Genomic DNA, 21,859 nt, shown 5'->3' with positions numbered 1-21,859 from the left:
ACTCTCTCAGATTAGATCCACCGAATTAGGATTACTATGTATTTTCTCGATAATGCCGCGAGCGAGATTTCAATGAATTATCTGAGAGCCGATAATTGAATATGACTTAAATTTATTGCGACAGAGACTTTTTAATTCTTCAGAAATTCAATATTATTTCAAGTGTGACAGATACGCGAGAGGAAATATTGTATTAAAAACCAGCTGGACAATTGTTTAGGAATTTCTTACATAAACCTGAAGTATATTACGTCTACTTTTCAGTTATTCTCTGAAACACATATCTTGTATGTATGTATGTGTAAAATATCCTTGTAAAAAGAAGATATCAAATACAAGCGTAATTGAAATCGTCTTCGCCTAACGTTAATTATAGAACCGGTAATTTATCGCAAAACGCGCGCGGTAGCTTACTCCCAGAAATAAATTACCACTGTACTAGAAGTCTCGAACAATAGTAGTTCTAATCGCTTCGCATGACCCGCTCGTGTATCCAAAGAGATCGTTGACCCCGAAGGGCGGCAGCAACGGCTGCGTGGGAATTCCTCATTGCACCTTATAGATGACGCTTATTTAGAAACGGCACGCAGACGAAGATTCGTGAGCTTTTTGCGGAAACACGGTTTGGTATGGAAAGGATGCTCAGCGATTACCGCTCGTTTTGCTCTGCAAATGCACGAGAGAAATTATATCAAATCTGCGATGACATCCGAGGTACATGCGCCAAATGGTATATTTTACGGGAAACTATGCAGTTTACTATCGTTTTTCGGCATTCTTTATTATTTCTCTTCTTACTTTGTCGTTTCTTGTTTTTATTATCGACTTTATTATTATACATAATAATTTAACATCCGGCTATATTATCGAAATTACTATACCAAATTTTCGTTTTATCGATGCAACGTTTTACCTACAGACTCCATTTGGCATTTCTCGGCTTCTCGGATTCGAGTATCGTTGGCATCTCCACATTCGTCATTCGTCATGCCTCTCTCCTTTTCTTTCGCGCACGACGAAATTATACGAGCCCGAGTTGAATAGATGCGGACGCTTTTGTCGGTCCCTCGTTGTGCTGTCGTTGTCGTCGCGTTTGTGCATCTCTCACCGGTCATGAATGAACGTGCCGAACCAAAGCAAGGCGTCTTCCCGCGTTAATGCGCGAGATCAACGGGGTTTTGTTGAGTGCCGATAGAAGCGAGTCATTCCGGAGCACCGAGAGTGACAAATCACGCGCCAACGGCTGCAACTTTTACCCGTTATATACCAGTCGAGCAGACAAACGGAGACTTTTCTCTTTCATCGAGATGACGGAGGAAGAGTACAGTAACGTAGTAATCTAGTAATGTAACGTTACGTGAATTCACGTATTTTCCGTGATTAATTCGTAATGAATATTATTAGAGGTAATAAATTTATAACAATTTTATAATCAAATATTGCCAGTCGAGTATCTTTCCATCAGGAAAAATGAGGTATTTTTAGGGTCGGCGTAAAAATTAGTTACGCCAATTTCGGAAAAACGGTTGAAAAATTGCATTATAAAATGCTACAAGTCGTTAAGGAATTTTCACCTGACGTCATAACAAATTGAATGCCTAAGAACTCTAATTTTCTTCTTTGCAAAAACAAAGAAACAAGACATACATATGCATTTTCGCGCGTGCTAACTGTTAAGTGGCATTGTTGAGCGCGGCACGACGATGAGCACAGAATTATACATTCCGTCTACTTTTACATAATGGCAATCTTTCGCACGAAAGCAGATTGTAACAAACGCCGCGACCGTTTGTTTGCTCCGTATTCTTTATATCGACCGCTACAATAATTATCTTTAAGATTTACAATAGTAATCCATTATTAGAAAATCCCGTAACGGTCGAGGTGAAAAATTCCCACCCAACTCTCGCGTGCGAAATGCGCTTCCTTTCATCAGCCTGTCATAGCTTCTTCTTCTTCTTCTTCTTTAAACTTCCTGATACCAAACCGCTACGTTACCAGCCTATTTGGCCAAATTCGAGCGTAATATTGTGTTCAATGAGATCAAGGCCAGCGGAAGAAGTTTGAGTGAATTGTTCTTATGCGCAGTCACTTCCATTTAACTTCTTTCATCAAGACTTCCCATCTTCGGCAATTAGCGCTTCCTCCCAATACGATCAATCACGTATAGATCATTTCCGGGAATTCGCCCCCGCGCGAGCGCGTGAATCGTCGGAAACATTGACCCGACATTCACCCCCGGGACCAAAATATCCGCGGATCCGGTTGATATTTATAAAGCGGTGAGATTTATTAATTAAGCGCGACCGCCGGAAAGTCAGCGACCGGCCGCGGCGCGGTGCGGCACAGCTTAATGACCGCGCAGAAAATCATGTTTCAGTGTCCACGTGTGCCCGCTACATTCATTGCCGGAGCTGAACAAGTCGGAGAATGTCGTTCTAGAGTGGGAATCTCGCTCTCTGCTTCGAGGTGATTCTCGCTGGTCGCGGTGAACGTAATGCTCTATTGATAACAACAAAGAGATCCGTTTCTGACGACCGAATATATTTTCGTACACAAAACAAACAAGTTTTAGATGATTTCACCAACGTACACACATGGATGTCTGTGTCGTAAAGGCATAGAGTCCAGATCAAACAGAGAACACAAACAAACATAAATAGACGAACTTGCTTTAATAATTAAACGTAAATAGCGTCGATTTAAGGTAGGCGTCTCGCTACGTGCTAGTCATGTGACTGTTTGTAGGTTTTCACGTTCAGAAATATATTTCAGGCAATTTTTGCTAAGGGAAAAATAATTTTATGAATTATGGTGTAAAATTTCATACGTGACAAAGTATGTTACTTTTTCCAAATTATGTGATTTTTCTCATTTGACTCCGTTTTGATCAGCTGATCATGCGAGTCGTCGAGAAAGGTTACAAGTGAGGTTACATCTCCTTTTCGATTGAATTTTGACAATTACTCAGAAAGGGTTTCAAAACGCATGACAGGGGTGTCAATCACTATCCAATTCGGCTAAGAAAGACGAGCCCCATAACCTGCAACTACAGTGATTAGCCAGCGGCGTTGCCAAGTCTTCCCAACCTCACCTCGACCAAAAAATGTCTGCTCGATTACCGCATTTTCACTAAAATAAACTAAAAAATTAGCAGCGAAATCTCCGGTAACCTATATATTTTATGGTTGCATCGGATTCTTCGAAATCTAATGTACAAAAAGCAATGTTTTTTTCTCACTTCATCTAATCGACAAATACGAAAATATGTGATTGAAACCGTGATAGAGCCTTCTTTTCTGTATGAAGTAATGCAAAATTTGTGATTTTCGAGATCGATTTTCTAGAGTAAATAGTCGGTAAGGAGCCACAGAAAAAATCGACTGCAAAGCTGATCATATAATTTGATATAAAATCCGAAATCGAAAACTTTATCTAATACATGCCCTGACGAGACGACTACCTTAAATCAAATATATTATACTTTTCGGCACGTTAAAGGCAAAAGGCTCGCCACATTTGTCCATATTTACCTGTAAATGTTTGCTCTTAATCGTTCGTTCTAACTAGTTTGGCCTGGATTCATCTCGAGGTATAAAGACGTACAACATGCAACGTAACGTAAAACATGCAAACGTATAATAATAAAATAAAATACGGCAAATCTCAAGTTCTTGTAGTCCCCCCGAGGAATAGATGCGTCGAACTTATACTCACAGTCTAGTTTCTCGCGGAGGCGAGCTGTTCCCGGTCCGTGGAACGATCATCTCTTCAAGTGAACCATGCGCCTTCACGCACACGCGTGTGTGTGCGTGCGTGAACGTGACACGCGCGCGCGAAGCTCGCTGTTACAGGAAGAGGCGCGCGTGTAATCTGTTGCGAGTGTTGCGAAACGGTTAAACTTGTGGAGCGTTGTTACGAGAGCGTGGCACCCAATCAGGGCCCCGAGCCCCGATACGCGTTCGTGCGCGTATTCCGTGGAATGACTCGGCGCAACGTACACACGTGCACGCAAGCGTGTCGCCGCGATCATCGGGCCCTTCCTCGTTGTCTTTATACGGTTCGCCGCGGACCACGTGACCACGTGACCGAGCGACGCGACGGTGCGGAGCGTCGCGTCGTGGCTGTTGCAGCCGCTCCGCGCTTCACTTCCGGTCTCCCCGGGCACGGAAGCCGCCCGCGGAACCGTCGCGTCGACGTCGGAGCTATAACCAGCTATAACCGCGTGCCGTTACTCCAATCTCCGCGAACACCGTGCGACATCGTGCCCGGATTCGCGCCCTGTGTAATTTAATTAGAGCCATTTTGTGCGCGTCGCATGAAAATTGCGGTACCGTGATGTACGATTGCACGGAGCTGCACATTCGTGCAGACAGTATCACGCAAACGTATTTAAAGAAACGTTTTCTTCGTTCTAAGCAAGTCGTCCCTCCAGAACTTGCGAGCATCGCGCACCCATTTGCCAATACTGAAATAAAGTTGCTTTTGTCGATTACGAACGCAAAACTCGATTATCGTTCTGGCTCTAATTGTAAGTAGATCTCGTACGGTCGTGCATGGCGTATGATCATCGGCCGGGTACATCCGCATAGCTTCGCAGCATCGGCATTCGCCGTGGTCGCGGATGCGAGTGGTTACCAGATGATGGATCATACGCTGATCACACGGCTCCGTCGTCGCGGATGATGGATCATACGCACGCGCGCTCGCTTTACAACCGCGATCCTTCCTCCCTCCGTTCCCGCCGCCCTTCCTTCCTTCACCACCTCCCGATCCACGCTTCTTGCATCCTCCTGTGCCGACAGGTGTCTGTAATCCGTGTCGCGGTCGAAAAAAAAGTTCACCGAAGGCGTCCCAACGTGCCCGCGGAATTTCCTATCTCCTTGGTGCCGGCCCGATACCGGGAAGAAGGGACTTAACGACGGGGGCCCGGGGGCCCGGGACCCTCGAACGAAATTGAGGGTGCCCTCGCCGCGGCTTTGTGCCGGGACGACAACCGTTACGGTCTCCCGGTCCACCTCACCTCTGTGTTGCACCTGTTCGGCTGTTCGCACCAGGCATCCCGGCACCATCTCGTCGCGCGGGCAATGCGAGTATTGTCAGCTCTACGACACACCGAAGTGACAGCGTGACCGATCGCTTGTCGCCATCACTTGCCGCGATACCCGCCAATCTTTGTAGCCTGTTGACGAACGAGAAGATCACCTTGTTCCCTTGTTGTACGCCCGACGCGACGAATCAGCCACGGCTGATCGATCGGTTTTTAAACGAGAAATATTATCGCTGGTCAATACCGTGACGACAACCAGGGCGATTCTTTACGGTTATTATGAGAAAATACATAAGATGTGACTTATCGCGAAAATGTAAGCAACATCGTATGCTCGAAATGCCTGTATTAATACAAGAAAGACGATTTCGTTAAAGTGTAACGCAATTAAGATATTTTATTCGCGATCGGGCTCTTTCCATCCGAGACTGCGTCGGACCGCATTATTTAACTCGAGTGTAATACCAAAGGCACGCCACTTGGACGGTGCTGATGGTGCGAATAATCGCTCCTCGATGTGCCGTGTTTTGCCAAGATATTGTGGGTAAACGGCACGTATCTCGTCAAGTGTTTGAACGCGAAATGTATGTGTTCACCGGTATTTCGGAGAGGAAAGTTCTCAGAAGCAGAAGCGCGCAGGTTCGAAAGCTGTTTGGAAGCCTATACGAAGATCAAAATCACGCGGTCTGGCATAATCCGGATGCCTCATCGGGAATTAAAAAGTCGAAAACGTATTTCTTATTTTTGCTGCTCTTCTCGCGTTCTCACTTTTATATTTCCCATGCACGTTTGGTAAAAAAATAAGATTATGTAAATGGCCTTTTGCCTGGAGAGAAAAGTAAAGAACGTGTGTGACAGAAGTTTTTCAATCGCGTATATTTCGAGTCTTGGGGGTATTGCTTGAGAGTCATTGAGAAAGGCGTAAAACGACACTTGACATGCAACGATTTAATAAATATGTCAAAGCCGATCGTTCCAGGCCTGGCTCCTCTCCGCTTCTCGGGTACAGAGGTACTCGCGACTTCTCCTGCGCCGCCAAATTTATTCCCCGCCTCCTCGTATGTGCTCCTAAACTCGCGAGGATATCTCCAGCGAGAAGAGCGGCCGGGGACGAGGCACGATAAGACGGGATCCAGAGATCCGAGGGCGTGGAATGCCAAGTAGTAGTACTTGAGAGAGGCCCGATAACACTGCCGCGCGCGCGCTGCTGGCTAACGTGCACGCTGACGTTAAAACCCGGAGACGGCTTATGTCGAAGACGCATATAAGCTGACGGGACATAAGCCAGACGCGCCGCGCCGTCCCAGGGAACCGAGGGAATCAGAGCGAGCCGCATAATACATGTGCGTAAAGGATGTTCTTGCCGGCGCAGATAAGATTTCCCGAACGGCGAACGAATCCTCGCGATCCAGCATCCGATACGCCATCGGCGACGCGCGCGAACGTCGCGCGAGGAATGCCAGTGAAGGTGGAGGAGCGCGTTTGCGAACAGATTCTCAGAAAGGTTCCCGCTCCGTCATTCGTATTCCAGCCATCTGTACGCAGATTTTCGGGGCCTCTTTCGAAGTTGACGTACTTACGCCGTGACTAACGCACGCGCGCGCGCGAGAAAGAAAAAGAGAAAGAACATAGAGAGAACCGAGCTGGCATCTCAATTTCGACGACCTCGAACAAATTTTATTTAGTCTTCGCTGAAAACTCTGAGGCTACTCGCGGATAAAGCCCTTGTATTTCGAGCAACAATCTCTCCTACGTTATTTTATATCTGTAGGTCATCGTTCTTATTCCGCATGCAAAGAAATTTCTTAACACGCGATGAAAAAAAATTAGCTTATAATTCAAATAAGAGCAATAAATTCTACTACATTTTTTATTTCTGTGACCTAAATTATCAAAATACCTTCTGAACAATTTCGTTAAAGTGACATGTTTAGCAATTAATAATAACCGGATTTATTTCTTAATTTCTAAATTCAATGAATATGCTATTGAAATTAAATGAATTCACTGAAAATGTGTGACGTAAGACTTTAATAATACTTATTTCTATTAACGCTAGCAAATATAGCCCAAAGATGCAGATAGCAAACGTTCGCTTTGATCGAATTGGCATATCAAACTCGGTTAATTTTACAGCAGGAACATTCCATATCGATGTCTGTTTGATGTTTGTTCAGCAGCCGAGCTCAGATTTCTCGGTGGGTCTCACAACCAAACCATTTACACTGTGAATGATGAAAACCAAACTCGGAGACTAGAGCTAATTCCGAACGCTCGTTAATCAAGATAGCATACGTTAGATTTTTATAACGTACGAAAAATGTACGAACATGATGAAATTAAAGTGCAGATAAAAATATGAATAAAATATTTAACAAATTTTAACTCTTGAAATTTATTTCATGTCTCACTGTCTAAATGAATTTTATCTATAATTTCAGTAGCGTATATTCAGTATCGAATTTACGTGATATTAAATTTATGTGTAAATATAGATTATTAAAAGAATCACAATGCTATGCCTCGTGCTATGCTAATTAGACTTTAGTTAAATTATGCTAATCTCGTTTTCCGATCTTCCTTCGTTGTAGTAAAAAATTGAAAAAAAAAAAATTTGTGTTGCGTCCGAGTGTTGTTTATGAATTCGTATTCACCTATATTCGAGAGCTGCAGTTGATTATTCTTTCACGAAGCATATAGAGGCATAGAGGCAGGGCTATACGGCTATAAGGTTTCGTGATAGCGCAAGACAAAAATAGCATGTGCTCTGATCGATCGTTGCACTTATCAGTTGGCACAGAACACTGTTTAGAAAGAAGCCGTTAACCCGTCACCTACATTCAGTTTATTATGCATGGCATACAAGCGTCGCTGCACCTTATCAGTCTTCCGTCCGCGTCTTCTGCCTGTCTGCCTGTGTCTGCCGTTCACTAATCCAAGAAAACTCAAAACTTTCAGGACTTTTAATATCGCATATATGTTATACCATAACGATAAAAAAAAGTGTCTTTCCTATATATTTTGCAATAAATATACACACATAAGATTGATTCACGGAATAGATTCGATTGAAAATATTCTTCAAATCTCGAAGAGTTTTTATATTTTACATTTTATAATTTACATTTTTAAAGAAAATAAAGCAATTAAATAATTAAGAACGAAGTAACTTTCCAATATTGTAATACTCTAAAATTTATATATTTTTTACAAAGATAACGACTTTCTAATATTTATTGTACTATATATATTAAAAATATTTACATCATATATTATGTATGTACTTCCTTGTTGGAAAAAATTAAACTAATAAAGATTTTAGATTTAGCTATTGATAAAGAAACTCAATTAAAACAGGTTTCGTACTCCTACAAACTATTTATGTCTGTTAGTATGCAAATATTTTCGGGGAAGATCCCAATCGTTCCGTCAGAATTATCCGAAGAATTTCCGTCTTGGTTGAGATTTCCTTTGAAACTTTTAGGTTTTATAGTCGCCTTTGTAGCATACAATCTCTCTCTAGATACACTCCAGAAATGAAAAATAAAAAGATCGAAAAGGTGGTAAAGGGAGGATCGACGATGGAAAAGAAGGCAAAAAGAGAGCCTCTACTATGTTAACTTGATAAAATACTTGAGACAATTCACAAATATTGACTATTCTAACTTGTCGTGGATGCGTTAATTCAATGTATTTTCTGGATCTTTATATTCAGTGTGAATCATGCCCAAGTCGAGAGCGCTCGGGAGAAAAAAGAGATATTAATCGCGTTTCGTGCCAGTCTAGTTGGAAATTTCTAACAGTGGAAAGCGCGATACCCTACCGTGGACAGAAACCGCGAGAGAAACAAGAGGAAGCTACCCTGTGCGTTCCTGTGTACTCTTTTTGTTTTCCTTATTCATTCTCAAGGCGGTCATTAACGGCCATCTACCTACTCTACCAACTCGGGATTTCCTCGTCCTTTTCCGCCGCGGCGAAATGAGCTCTACGCACTCTATTACCATGTACACTACATTTCTGATAGTTCGCCCCATCAGAACATCGCGCAAACTTTCTCGCGAACAGATCAACGAAAAAACAATAAGATCAAAAGCAAAGAGCCTGAAAATCGAAACTCAAATAAGAACCTAACCGAATCGAAAGATCATTAGAGTGTAAGATTCGATTGCTGAATAATTTCTAAAGTGAATATTTTCTTTCGAATATCGCGATAAAATATGAACATGGATACAGATATAATGTAAACATATCAGGTAACAAAAAATGTATTGCAAGCATCAGTTAAATAAAACACGTTATAGTTTTAAATGTTCAGTAATTAATATTATTAACGCTAATTTTCGGTAACAGATTTTTAATAATGTTATTATTATTAATGAACTTTCTACATTCTTTAAGAAAAAAACATGAAACTTGTCGTCTATCAGATGTTCCTTTTCTATCGTATTTTTACATTCTCCTCTATGAAGTGTTTGTTATACAACACCAACAACCTACAGTTACTCATGTCCGATATTGCATTTTAGGAAAAGAAGTCACGGTTCGGGAGAGATCACCCCGAGAGCGATGGCATCAACACATTTCTTTAACGAGGATAATTTCGGGGTGGCGCGACATCGCGATCTACCGCGTCTGCGTTTCGCTCTGATTCTACTCGGGTGCAATTTCGCGTGGGTACACATGCATACAAAAAAACTCACACACACACACACACACACATGTGCGTGAACGCGAAGGTGAATTTTTGCGCCTCTCTCCGTGAGAAGAAACACTCGCACGGTAAGACACTGATATATCTTGTTGGGGCGCCGACGATCCCCGTACGTTGGATACGAGATCCACCCGTGTACATTCGAGTGCGTACACGGACGGGGCACGGATGGGGCACGCATGGATGACTGGGAACCCATTCCATCCCGACGCGTGAGGACGATCTTGATCGGCGACGTGAGATCACACGAGGAGGAACGGAGAACACCCGCGAACGACCTCGATTCGCGTAAATCGCTTCCCTCGATCCCGCGGGAAGAATTCTTTTTGAACGAGGGACTCGGTATATATCCTCTATTAGATCCTATTACATGTGAGTCACATCGCTTCCTGTGTAATTACCGAGTTATTATTGCGCATACAAAGTTCGCAGGCTGTTGCAGAATGAAATTTTTTGCACGCTTATTTTAGTCGCCTATTTTTCTAGATGTTTAATTAGCACTTGAAACATTAGGTTTCTCAGACATATGGATTTTTTAATCATTGTACATTAAAATTTGTTCGATATTCGAGTCTGCAAAGATTTCTTGGTGTTCTTTGTGTCTTAGATTATTTGAAGCGTTTAAATCTTCAAATCAAGAATAGCTAAATGAATTCTAGCTAGTGGTCAGTTTTCTATTTTATTTTTTAATGAATAGCTCAAATCCGAATAAACAAATTCACAGATAATTATAAATAATAAAAATATAAATAAAATTTTTAATAATTACGTATTAAAAAAAAAACAATCGCCCAATATTCTTCGTAAATAATTAATAAACAGTTAATATCTATATAAAATAAATGGGGAGACCTTGATCCTGCAATTTACAATCTCTGAACTACACGACACAAGTGTGAACCGGTCTTTAAATGGTTTCGTAACGTCGTGTTGGGCCCAGAGGTCATCACAACAGAGCGACGACGGGGCGTTATTGCGCGCCGATCGTTCTGAATCGGTTAACTGCCGTTGAATGCGCAGAGAATATCGTCTTCTTACCACGTTAATTAATTGCGAATCTCGACTTACCCGTACGAAGTCGCGCAGTCCCCATTAGAGCTTAAAAATAATTGAACTAGATTCCAACGTGTCAAGGCTGGCGCATCGGCCTCGTATCGGTCCTTTTCATGTCGTTCATTAGTCATCGGGCCGCTGGTTCCGCGATAAACCCGTCAACAGCCAGAATCATTTCTGAGCCTTATTAAAGCCTTTTACTTTTTACGATTTCGAGATATCAAAATGTCGAGGTATTAGCTCACGATGATAACAGAGAAAGCGATAATTCTAATTCTAATTTTAGTGATAATTTTCGAGACACAAATATCGAAAAAAGGAAACGATTATGAGCGACTTACCGGTGGCCCTGGTACGAGGTTTTAACGAGCTTCACCGCGAAAAGGAACTGTATGGCGCAGACCAGCAGGCAACAGAGATTGAGGGACAGGGCGAGGGCGCACAGCGCCAGGGTGACCTCGTACACGATCACAAACTCCTCCGGGCTGATAAGACTGTTGGACGTGACCGTGAGCGGCGAGATCTTCAACAAGAAGATGACCGAGAGCAGAGCTAGAAGTAGGGATACCAGACAGAGCAATCCGAGGCTCGTCAACATCTCCTTCACACCAGCCTCGTCACTCCGATGGAGATTTCTGGACAGGGATGAAGACCAGGAAGCGTTGAGGGGTATCACCGTCGGCCCACTGGCCACTTGGCCAGCCACGACAGGAAGCGCAGTTGTAGCAGGCGCGGGTGACGGCGTGGTCTGGCTCGGCAATCGCGACAACCTGGAAATGTCGAAGCCGCCATTCGCCTTCGGCCTGTCCTGATGCAGGACGCTCGTCTGCGAGATCACGGTATGGCCCAACTGACTCGCTGAGACGTTATGAATGTTATTATTGTTGTTACCGCCACCGTTGTTCCCATTGACGCCGCCAACCGGGCTAACGCTATTGACCGAGTGCTTGGAGGTCGATAGAGTTGACACGTTGAGTGCGTGCGAATGATTCAGGCGTTGCGACAGGTTGTTGACGCTCAGCTGAGAATGGTTCAGCGGATGCCGGTGCGTCGACGAGGGAGTCGTCGCCGATTGGTGCACGTTCGACACCGCCGTCGGTCTCGCCACGGAATCGTACACGTCGACTCCGCCGTTGTTACCGCGATGCCCGGGAACGCCGCCGCGTGTCCCAGCGCTTCCGGTGTAGTGGTGATGATGATGATGTTGCTGCTGCTGCTGCTGTGACTGTTGTTGCTGCGGCTGTGGCTGTTGCTGCTGCTGCTGATCCTGATGCAGCGAACTGTTGTGCAAGTGATGATGGACGTGCCCGCCGTGCAACGAGCCCGAACTCGTCTGATAATCATTGTGATGATGCCTGGAGCCCGTTGACGACGGCTGCCCCGTCAGAATGTGCTTCAGCATTACTCGACACGCTGGTGTCACGCGGAGTGAGGCTTCTTCTCTTTTCTCCTGATACGGTGATCCTCACATGGCGACCTCGTGACGGAAGAGAATACTAAATTGCACCGAATCCACCGTGTCATAGCACGTAGATGTTAACTTTGACCTTCCTCAGACTAGACTCGTTATATCAGAGGACGTCACTTCTTTCTTCATCACGTTGAACGTTTTATAAAACTAATTGTCAAGCTTCACACATAACGCATAGCACATAACACACAACACATTAAGTTCAATTCTCTTCAATCTAGATTCTTCGCGTTGAATGTCACTTCTCTCTTCACACTACATGAATGTTCCACACGCAATTAAATTTCTCTCTAAGCTTCCGAGCTACACTACGTCCATCGCGAATTAATATCCAATTTATCAATTTCGAAAGTTTCAAGTTTATAATTTTATCTTTGTCACTCTAAAATCCTCGTAATAAAATAAATTGCTCCTTAAATTTATCGGACCTTTTCTATCGTAATTCCTACGTGAATATGTAAAGGCATTGTTTGCCGGTTTTCAAGTTGGAGATATCTCTCGTTCGTTCCTCGACCGCACGTAGTTCCTTAAAGCTAGAAGGAATATGCGTAAACCAAGGCTTATTTGAGCGTTACGTTCCCGGACTCAGCGAGTTGCTGCACACCAGTTGCTTCACCATGGCGACGGCCTCCACCAGACGGCGGCGGCGACTCTCTCACATATCGGGTTCACAGCGTGGAACTATGCGACGACAACGGGCAGCGGAACGGGTTCGCTAAGGGCATGATCGGGTCGATCTGCGAGGGACCTCTTTCCTTCGTCTTCTTCTTTTTCTTTATCAACGACGATGCGATCGGTCAATCGGTACGTTAAGGCGGCTGCAAGCTCGGTTTTCTACCACCGTCTTCTCGTCGGGTACGCACGAGCTCGTCAGCCGGCATGGCTTCCGAGATGGTGCCGGCGGTGCCTCTGGAACAGGTCGGAGAAAATAATTAATGGACTGACTGTTCACTCTCCGCTGTCGGCCGGAATAGTCTGACCGTAAAAAGGATAGATACGGGGTATAATCTATCCGGCGCGGCGCGGCAACGAAGAAAACGGCCTTCTCTCTTCCCCTCTCGGTATATCGGAGGCTTCGCGCAAGCCGAAATATGCGGTTGGTCAAATGGTCAAATACGCGGTCAGTCAAACAGGACGGAATTTAAAGAATTTTATATAGCCTCGATGAGGAAGTAAATACTACGGTTATACTCAGCCGAAGCCAGATTAAAGGTATCGACTGAATACTGAATGGAAATTGTAAAAAGGATTGTTATACATTACAGAGAGGCAAGAAGTAAAGTAGGTGACACTGCATCTCTCTCAAATACGAATGAGAAGAGAATAGCTTCGTTTCAACGGATCGCAGGCCGCTTGCATCGTGACGGAGCGCTTTAAAGCGCGACCGTTTCTACTAACACAGAATGTAACGTGAAAAGATTCTGGAATCAAAATTATCATCGTGGTTTTTGCGTTTCTCAATCAAAGCGTAAAAGCTCTTCGGCGCTTAATGCTTGTTTTGTAATTCCAACTTTGTTTCAACTTCTTCGCGATTTTGAACAATCAGCTCTTTCATTATTTCTGGAGCATTTTTGGTGATATATAGTTAGAGATATTTACATGTTCAAAATCCTTTCTATTGCTGAAAAAAAGTTTGTTACGTGCAAAGTTTTGCATGTTTCGTATATAGAACTCAAACAAAAACCGTGTGTCGATTTATATTGTCGGGGATCAGGAGCCCCGAGAGGCCGAGGACACGAGCGGCGTAATTAGAAAGATCGCACGATGGTACGCGTAACACTTAGCGGGCAGACGATGACCTTTAACGGCTCGCACACGGCTGCACGCGCTCACGGAAAAGTCGCGTTGCGATGTGGTATGCGGTTGCGAGTTGCGAGGCATATATCTGATTGCGACGCGAAGAATCCGAAGACAAATTGCCCGCAATCGCGCGAGATAAGCGAGTCGCGAGGGAAAACCGATCGATCTAGCGGTGTCTGGTGATTCTCGTGGGACAATCGCGTCGATACTTCATTTATCGTGTGCTCGCGTTATTATCACTTTCTATACGACCGTACACAGCCTCTTCGGAGGGAAAGGGGTGGGAGGAGGGGGGAGGAGCTCGTTGTTCATACATTTCCTCTCACTCGGCACGAGCGGGTCACGCGAGCTCGTCTCTTTGCTTACCTAACGGCATGCATATATAGAGTCATTTAGAATGTAATTGCGATTAGAAATTCTCTCGTGTATTTTGAGAGATAATTCTCTTAATGTCGGAATTGTAGAATGTCGGAACCACGCGAAAATAATTTTTTAATTATTGCATATTGAAGGCAATTAAATATTTAACAAATAATTTTGGATCTATTTTGAATAATTTCTCTTGATTTAAACTAATGTTCACAACTCAAGAGTTTTATATTATTAAAATTTTAATTTAAAATTTAATCGTCACATATATATATATATATATATTTCGTTAACATAATAACTGTAGTTTTCTCTTCACGAATATCGATATGTTCGGATATGTGTTAAGTAAACGAAGAAAAAAAGAATATTAACGTGAAAGAAAAAAAGACTTATATTGTCATGTCAATCCATTTCATGCAACACAACGATTAAATGGTCGGTATGTATACTTTATTGAACATGCCATTACCGAGAACCATGAAGAGACTCATTCCGGATCGATGAACTCGATTGTAACTCGGAACCGCAACGCCTACGTGTCGCATAAAAAACATGTTTACGGGGTGATTTTTATTTCCACCTTGCTCGTAAAAATAAAAAATATTTTCGTATTCACTACGTCACGCCTCTCCGAGACGAATAATTTCGAAATATCTGGAGAATAGAAGAGAATTACTTTCCGAAACGCGAATATGAAGGACACGATCGATTTGTTTGGTTCCCGCATCTTTTCGCGATACCGTTACTTGCTTCCGTTTACAATTTTCTTTTTCGCGATGTCAGAACTGCGTCGCGTTTCGGTCATTCGCGCCGAAAGATCGACGCTATTTTCCGATCGAGAAGTTTACGCGCTCCAACTACGTGTATTACGAAAACCGCTTATGAAGATATGTATTTATTCCGTATTGTCTTATTTTACGAGTCGGCATACGCCAACAGCACAAATCCAGGTCGCTGCCGAAGAATGTAAATAATAAACCAAGTCCAGAATCATTATCGCAACTTAAAGCACGGATGTGTAAAATAACGCGATCAAATTCCTCGTGTTCGTTTAAACATTTTTTTTACCTTTAACATAAGTCGTTTTTACGAAGCAATAAAATTATAAAAAATAGTTACTTTTCGTCAAACTTTCCATTGCCCTCTATGTTGCATTATCTTCGGACAATCTACTTGGAAGCTTTCTTTCACTTTGTTCTAACTCAAGTATACATGACAATTAGTCGTTTTACTCTCTTTCATTGTGCTCATTGTCCGACACAGAATGTATAAGAGGCCAAGCGTACGTTATCCTAGTTGTAAAAGAAACAGCTCTGTCCGTACGTATAAAATCAGCGTTATTCGTCGTTCGTGAACCAATTACGCGTTAAAATGTGATCCTACGTGCACCTCGTCGTCACGGTATCCTGAGTCCTTATCGAAGGCAATCTTCGTGGCGTAACATGATTCGATCCCGCAAATTCCTCCCCTCTCTTTCTCTTATATCCTTTGCCGCCGCACGATACACGCCGGATCCCGGATCGCGTGCTGCGATCCAGAACCGCAAGATCGGCTATCGTGGGCCGCGGGCACCTCTCTCTCTCTCTCTCTCTCTCTCTCTCTCTCTCTCTCTCTCTCTCTCTCTCTCTCTCTCTCTCTCTTTCCGTTGTCAATAGTCAGGCTTGACTCATAGAAACGGGTTCCGCTCGCATTCCGGACGTCCAGCCTGCCGTTCACGGCAGAAAGCGCATCGCCGTCGCATCGATAACTGCGCACGTGATGAGTGGGATTCCGGTAAAACATACTCACGAAAAACGCGCGCAATGTCGAATTTTGACAAAATAACGGTCTGCAGAATCACAGAAAACGATTTCGTATTTTTGATATTTGACTCTTACTCCTTTCAAATTCCACTAACACGTTGCTACTTTTACGCTCTTAAAATTGATCTATCTCCTAGCTCTTTCTTAACGCAATAAGCTAAATTTCTAAGAATCCTCTTAGTACTCTTTTAAATATAGAACAAGCCATATATGAACGACGAATTCCGAAAAGCAAACGTTGACTCATTTCTTTTAGCTAAGACTACTATTGCAACATTATAATAATTTAATAGTTTTTTCCGCGACTCTTATCTTTTATTTTTATTACATGATGAGACTTCTTCATCAAGAGCGTATCTATCATTATTCTTACGTCGAGAGCTGCAATGGTTATTATACATTATTCGACGTGCTCATTTGCTTGGTAAATTGATTACTTATTCATCGCCAAAGCATTAATCGGTGGACACATCGAGATAATCGGTAAAGACATTCGTCGTTCGTGATTGTACAAAGTAGAAACGACGTACGGACTCCAGCTGCGCGGCGCGGATCGCTAGACTAATACGAGATGTATTTAAGTTCTCTGACTCGTGCGTCGCGTGTTTATTTGCGGTCGCGTGATTTGCATGGAAACAGAGAGAAGCGCGGTTTGAGGAAGTCGCTTATTAGCGGCAACCAGGGTATTATCGACACGATGCCATTGACATCATTAATCGTCATTCCCATCGTTTCGCTCGGGTAGCGAACATTTCTAAAACCGGAATGGACATTCGCGTCGCATTGATTACTAGCTTGCAAGTTCCTGTATTGATTATAGACGCCTTTCAACTTTCAACGTTGAATCAATCTCGTTGGGCAATCTAACATCAAATTTCTATCAAACTCCATCTTACATAAAACAAATATTTCAGTAAAACCTTAGCAGAAACATCCGGCAATAAAAAAAAATGTAACCAATGTTGGTAAAGAGTTGAACCACTTAGAGACCATCAAACACACCGATCGACTTCATTTTTAATTTTTTAATTTTGGTATCATACGTGATTAGTTTATAATTCCATCTTTGTCTACTTTGTATTTTATGGAGTTGACATTTTATTTTCTGGAAGGCTCAACTGGAAGAATCAATTTCGTAAAAAAATATTTATATAAAAGCATAAAAATATATCATTACAACACAGAATGTGTTTCCTAGAAAATTAGGAATTAATTAAATTAATTTAGTATTTTGTCAGTGTTTCACTTGCAGACTTCGCGAGATATTGTTTCAGCGCTCGCGGCGCGGTCAGCGAAATTATGGGATTACGTGCGCGTGTGAGGTTTCCCCGGGTACGACCGAAGTCCTATGCGCACCGTTCTTATCCAATTTCACGACTTCGTCGTCTTCCATCGCGGTCGCGGCTTCGTTTTCCTCCTTTTTATTTCCCGTCGGCGTTCGCGGCCGACGACCGGCGACCGGCTCTCCTGGCAGTATCGCATCCGGCGATCGATATTTACGAGATAAATAGATCCCTCAAAGGGATCCCTTTAAGGAAATAGAAATACGCGTGTATTTCTATTTCACTTAATGTACAATCGAATTATGACGCCATTTATTTAACGCTTGCAGATTATTTTCAAACTTCCGTTATCAATCAGTTAATATAACCGACAATCTCAATATTTGTTCGAATTTGTAGGTAAATATTCATAATGTTGCTTTCGCTTTAACTCGCGCGGATCGAACACACATTCATTCGCGTTTGCAAATTTCCCAAATTACTTTATCTATGTTCTCAATAAAATTAACGATGTTTCTTTACGATGGATGGTATATTTTTGTATACCAACTCCTTGCTTCTTACTTACAATTTTCACTTCTATAAATCTAAAAATATGGGATATATTCAGGCGCTACTTGATACATCTCGCAAAGACTTGCGGAGTCGCGTTTAATGATCTCCTAGCGTATGGCAATGTGATTCCCGGAAGACGTGTCGCCATAACGTTATAACGCAATCCACAAGGCGACGTCTAATATTTCTGATTGGAGAGCCGATGGAATCTGGCCTTTACAGACAGGTTTCTTTCAGAACACCTAATGACCGTGTATCTTGTATGGGCCAAGTGCTTAAATTACCGACGCGCGAGGGGGCACCATAAATACGCTCGTAACATGTCGTCGTTCCCGAAATTTATTTTCATTGTCCTTTAAGGGCGAACTCGTTGGAATTATCGTGAGCGTTACGAGAACGATTCTTCTTTCAAAAAATCAAATACAGGACTCCCTAAATTCGAAAAAAAGTGTTTCTTGAAGAAGTCATTCAATATTAGTCTTTTGATTTATCAAATTTCAACAAACTAAAAGAGAATCATATATCTAGACACATATACGCGTCGTAAAATCATACCAGTTTCAACATCCAGTTTCGTTGCACGCTGTGCAACGTTGCAAAAACAAACGTGTTTTAACCCTCGATCGTTCAATATTATCGTGCAGCATCACGGATGAATTGACGCTGCAGTAAGTATGGAGCAACACTTGGAACATTTCCGTTTTCACGTAACGGACGATCGGCGTAAATAGCCACCGGCGAAAGAGGGAGGGAGACAGATCATCCAGTGCGGCTAGATCCGCGCCAAGGTCAATGATTTTCCGACCGCGGACCGATGAACTTGCGCCTCGCGCCAGTGCCAGTGTATGTACGTACGTACCGTACGTACGTACACCGAGGTCCAGTCGTGGACTCGGGCCTCGACGTGGCGACGAGAGGGCAAGAAAAAGAGAAAGAGAAGAAGGGAGAGAAGGAGAAGGAGAAAGAGAGAGAAAGAGAGGAGAAGGCAAGGTCGTTGCCTAGATAACAGTTGCAAGGTACAGTTGGCTCGCATGCCTGCAACTTCGGGAGAAAAGAACGAAGGGATGTAAGGGCGGCTGAAGGGATCGACGTGGCGAATCGCAAGGGAACGAAAAAAAAAAAGAGGAAGGGTGGGAAAGAGAGAGAGAGAAAGAAAGAAGAAAGAGGGGACCCGAGGAAAGGGAGAAGAGGCCTCGCGTCGACGAGACAAGGATAGTGTTCGTATAACGAGCGCAACGGGGCCCTATAAAGGAGCAAGCGAAAGAGAAGGGGGGGCTGAAAGGGTTAGGAAGGGGTTATGCTATCGGCGTGATATCTTTTCTTTTTTTCTTCCGTTGGACCGCCGCGGCCGCTATATGGTTAGAGGAACGATGTGAGAGCGCAGTGATGTAAGAGAGATGTATATACCGAGAGGGGCCCTTCTTCTTCTTCTTCATCTTCTTCTTCCTCTTTCCTTCTTCGCCGCGACCGTAGGTCCAACCTCTTCCCTCTCACTGCGTTCACCCCCTCTTCCGCCGCTCCTTTACCTACCCGTATACTCTCATACCCTTCCGCCCTGTGCGCGTTTGTACTCCTCGCTCTTCCCGACGCGGACCGACCCTACACATACGCGCCCGGACCCACTGAATTTAACGTGGCAGGTGCCTGCTGAATGGACGCGGCTAGGGCCTCGCAACGGGCCCTTCCCGCCTGCCCGTTTCTCGTTTCTCTCTCCTTATTTCGTCCCGATGCCGCGTCGTCTCTCTGCCTGCCTGACTTTCTCTGTCTTGCCTGTCTATGGCCAGCTTCCTCTCTGTCTTCTTCGCCTCTCTCTCTTCCTCTCACTGCCTCTCTGCCTCTCTCTGATGATGGCCGCGATCGCTCTTGCTTGCATTATGGCACACAAGAAACGCTCGACGAGCGCTCTCAATCATTTACAGAGAGTCACTACTCCGCGTTGACGAGATCCTCGGCTCCTCTTCTTCTATCTATCTTCCTTCCTTCCTTCCTTCCTCCTTTTTTCTCTCCGCGCTGCTGACCAGCGACGGTGTCCGTGACGGTTTTGCTCTATCCACCGCTGTTTCGCGGAATCGCGTGTAACGAAGAGCGATCCGAGTTCGCTGTTATACCTGCTGGCGGGTCGTGTCGCTCTCGAGAAAACAGGTGGAAGAGGCAGGTAGGCAGGCCAGGGCTTGATAGACTACGCGGTGGATCACGAATGAACGGCATGTCATTCCTCGAGAGACGAGGCGGAAACTGCCTGAGGAATTTGGGTGCACAAGGTAGCTCGAAAAACGAGCGGCGCGCGTAAAAACCGGCGGCCATTCAGCTGGCTTCATTAGACAGGAATTAGCGTATCTTTTACGCACACAAAACTATCGTGCGTACTCCGTTCTTATCTTTGCATGCTCATCCGACAATCCCAGAAGATTAAACTCAGGAGATTGGACAAGTGGTTTCAAAACTGTCAGATATTCTTTTAATTACCATTATATAATGATTCCCTAAGTCGGTATTTCTTTGACGAAAACGTCGCGGTATCGAGATCATTTCGAAACGAACGCTGCGCGGTTAAGAATAAAGGTATTTTGACGAATTACTTATACCTTGGTGTGTGGAAAATAAATGACAACTTTTCCCTCTCGTCGCATTCTGCGTATAAAAAATATCTAATAAGATAAAATCATGAAGAAGCATATATCTTTGCGCGATGTGTCATTATCGTCGATCCTTAATCTCTACCGCAGTTTAATCGATTTATTGACTCCTACTACTAATTACAACTCGAATTACAATATGGACAGTGATGGACATTTTAATTAACTGCTATTAGCGTCGCAGTTGACATTAATAGAGCCGGTTCTATCTCTATCACTATCTCGTAGAGAAAATCGCGAATCCGTTTTCGAACGGATGCGGCTGCTTCGGGAGATGAGAAAGTACGAGTGAGGAGGAGAGCGACGCGCCGGCCACAGGATCGGGCAAAGGTAAAGAGAGAACGCAAAGAAGAATTGTGAGAAAGGAGAGAAAATTGCAAAACGACATACCGTGCGACCGCACACGCCGGGAAGATAATTCCATGGTGTGCGGCTTAAAGCCGCGCGCAATTTGGCCTCACGCCAACGTTTAAAATGTGTTACAACACAAACACCCCGGCGGGAGTCGTTCAAAAAAGAAAAAAAAACAACACAAAACGCAAAATCCGCGCGGTTAATTCTAATTGCGTGATAAATAAAAATTCACGATACGTAGAATGAATAATAACTAAAAGCGTCCAAAGAAGATTTTTTTATCCAAATCTCAGGAACGTAAATTCTTGCTTACTACGATTCGCTAGCTCTCCTCTTCGTCGATTCCCGAGCTAAAGCTGTATTTACTTGAAATCTGCATTTATCTATTTTTATCGTAGATTTATATATCATATTATTACGTATCCTCGCCAAAACCGTTTGAAACTCCCCCGCGCAAAATGTTGCTCGTAATTGTCGGCTTTACGCGCGATTCTTGCTCCTTTCGCGCGTGCACGCGATCCTGCTTGCGAAGTGTGTTAATATGTGATTTACACGAGGAGATAGAATTATCGCCGCCGCCGTCGATACCGCCAGTCAAGAAAGAGACGAGGAAACGAGTCGTTGCGGTTAACGCGTGAATACGATGCCACACGTTGCCACTTTGCGGGGAAAATCTCTGAGGTTTGACGTTCCCCGTAGGATGGAGGCCCGGAGGAGGAGGAGGAGAAGGAGGTAAGAGAGGCCAGAACACGCGGATATTAAAGCTGAAACG

At 43.8% G+C, this 21,859-nt stretch overlaps 1 protein-coding gene across 1 annotated transcript in view; it reads right to left on the bottom strand.

The window, feature by feature from the left end:
• Nucleotides 1-21,859, bottom strand: part of LOC139819352 (uncharacterized) — a 37,088-nt gene that overhangs the window by 7,776 nt on the left and 7,453 nt on the right. Inside the window, exon 2 of the mRNA XM_071788622.1 lies at nt 11,156-13,194. Within this exon, the coding sequence (XP_071644723.1) occupies nt 11,156-12,216 (1,061 nt within the window). The 5' untranslated portion in view covers nt 12,217-13,194. The remainder of the gene's footprint in view (nt 1-11,155; nt 13,195-21,859) is intronic.

Source organism: Temnothorax longispinosus, chromosome 9 (genome assembly GCF_030848805.1).
Source record: "Temnothorax longispinosus isolate EJ_2023e chromosome 9, Tlon_JGU_v1, whole genome shotgun sequence".
NCBI lineage: Eukaryota > Metazoa > Arthropoda > Insecta > Hymenoptera > Formicidae > Temnothorax > Temnothorax longispinosus.
This window is presented reverse-complemented; position numbering and strand designations above follow the sequence as displayed.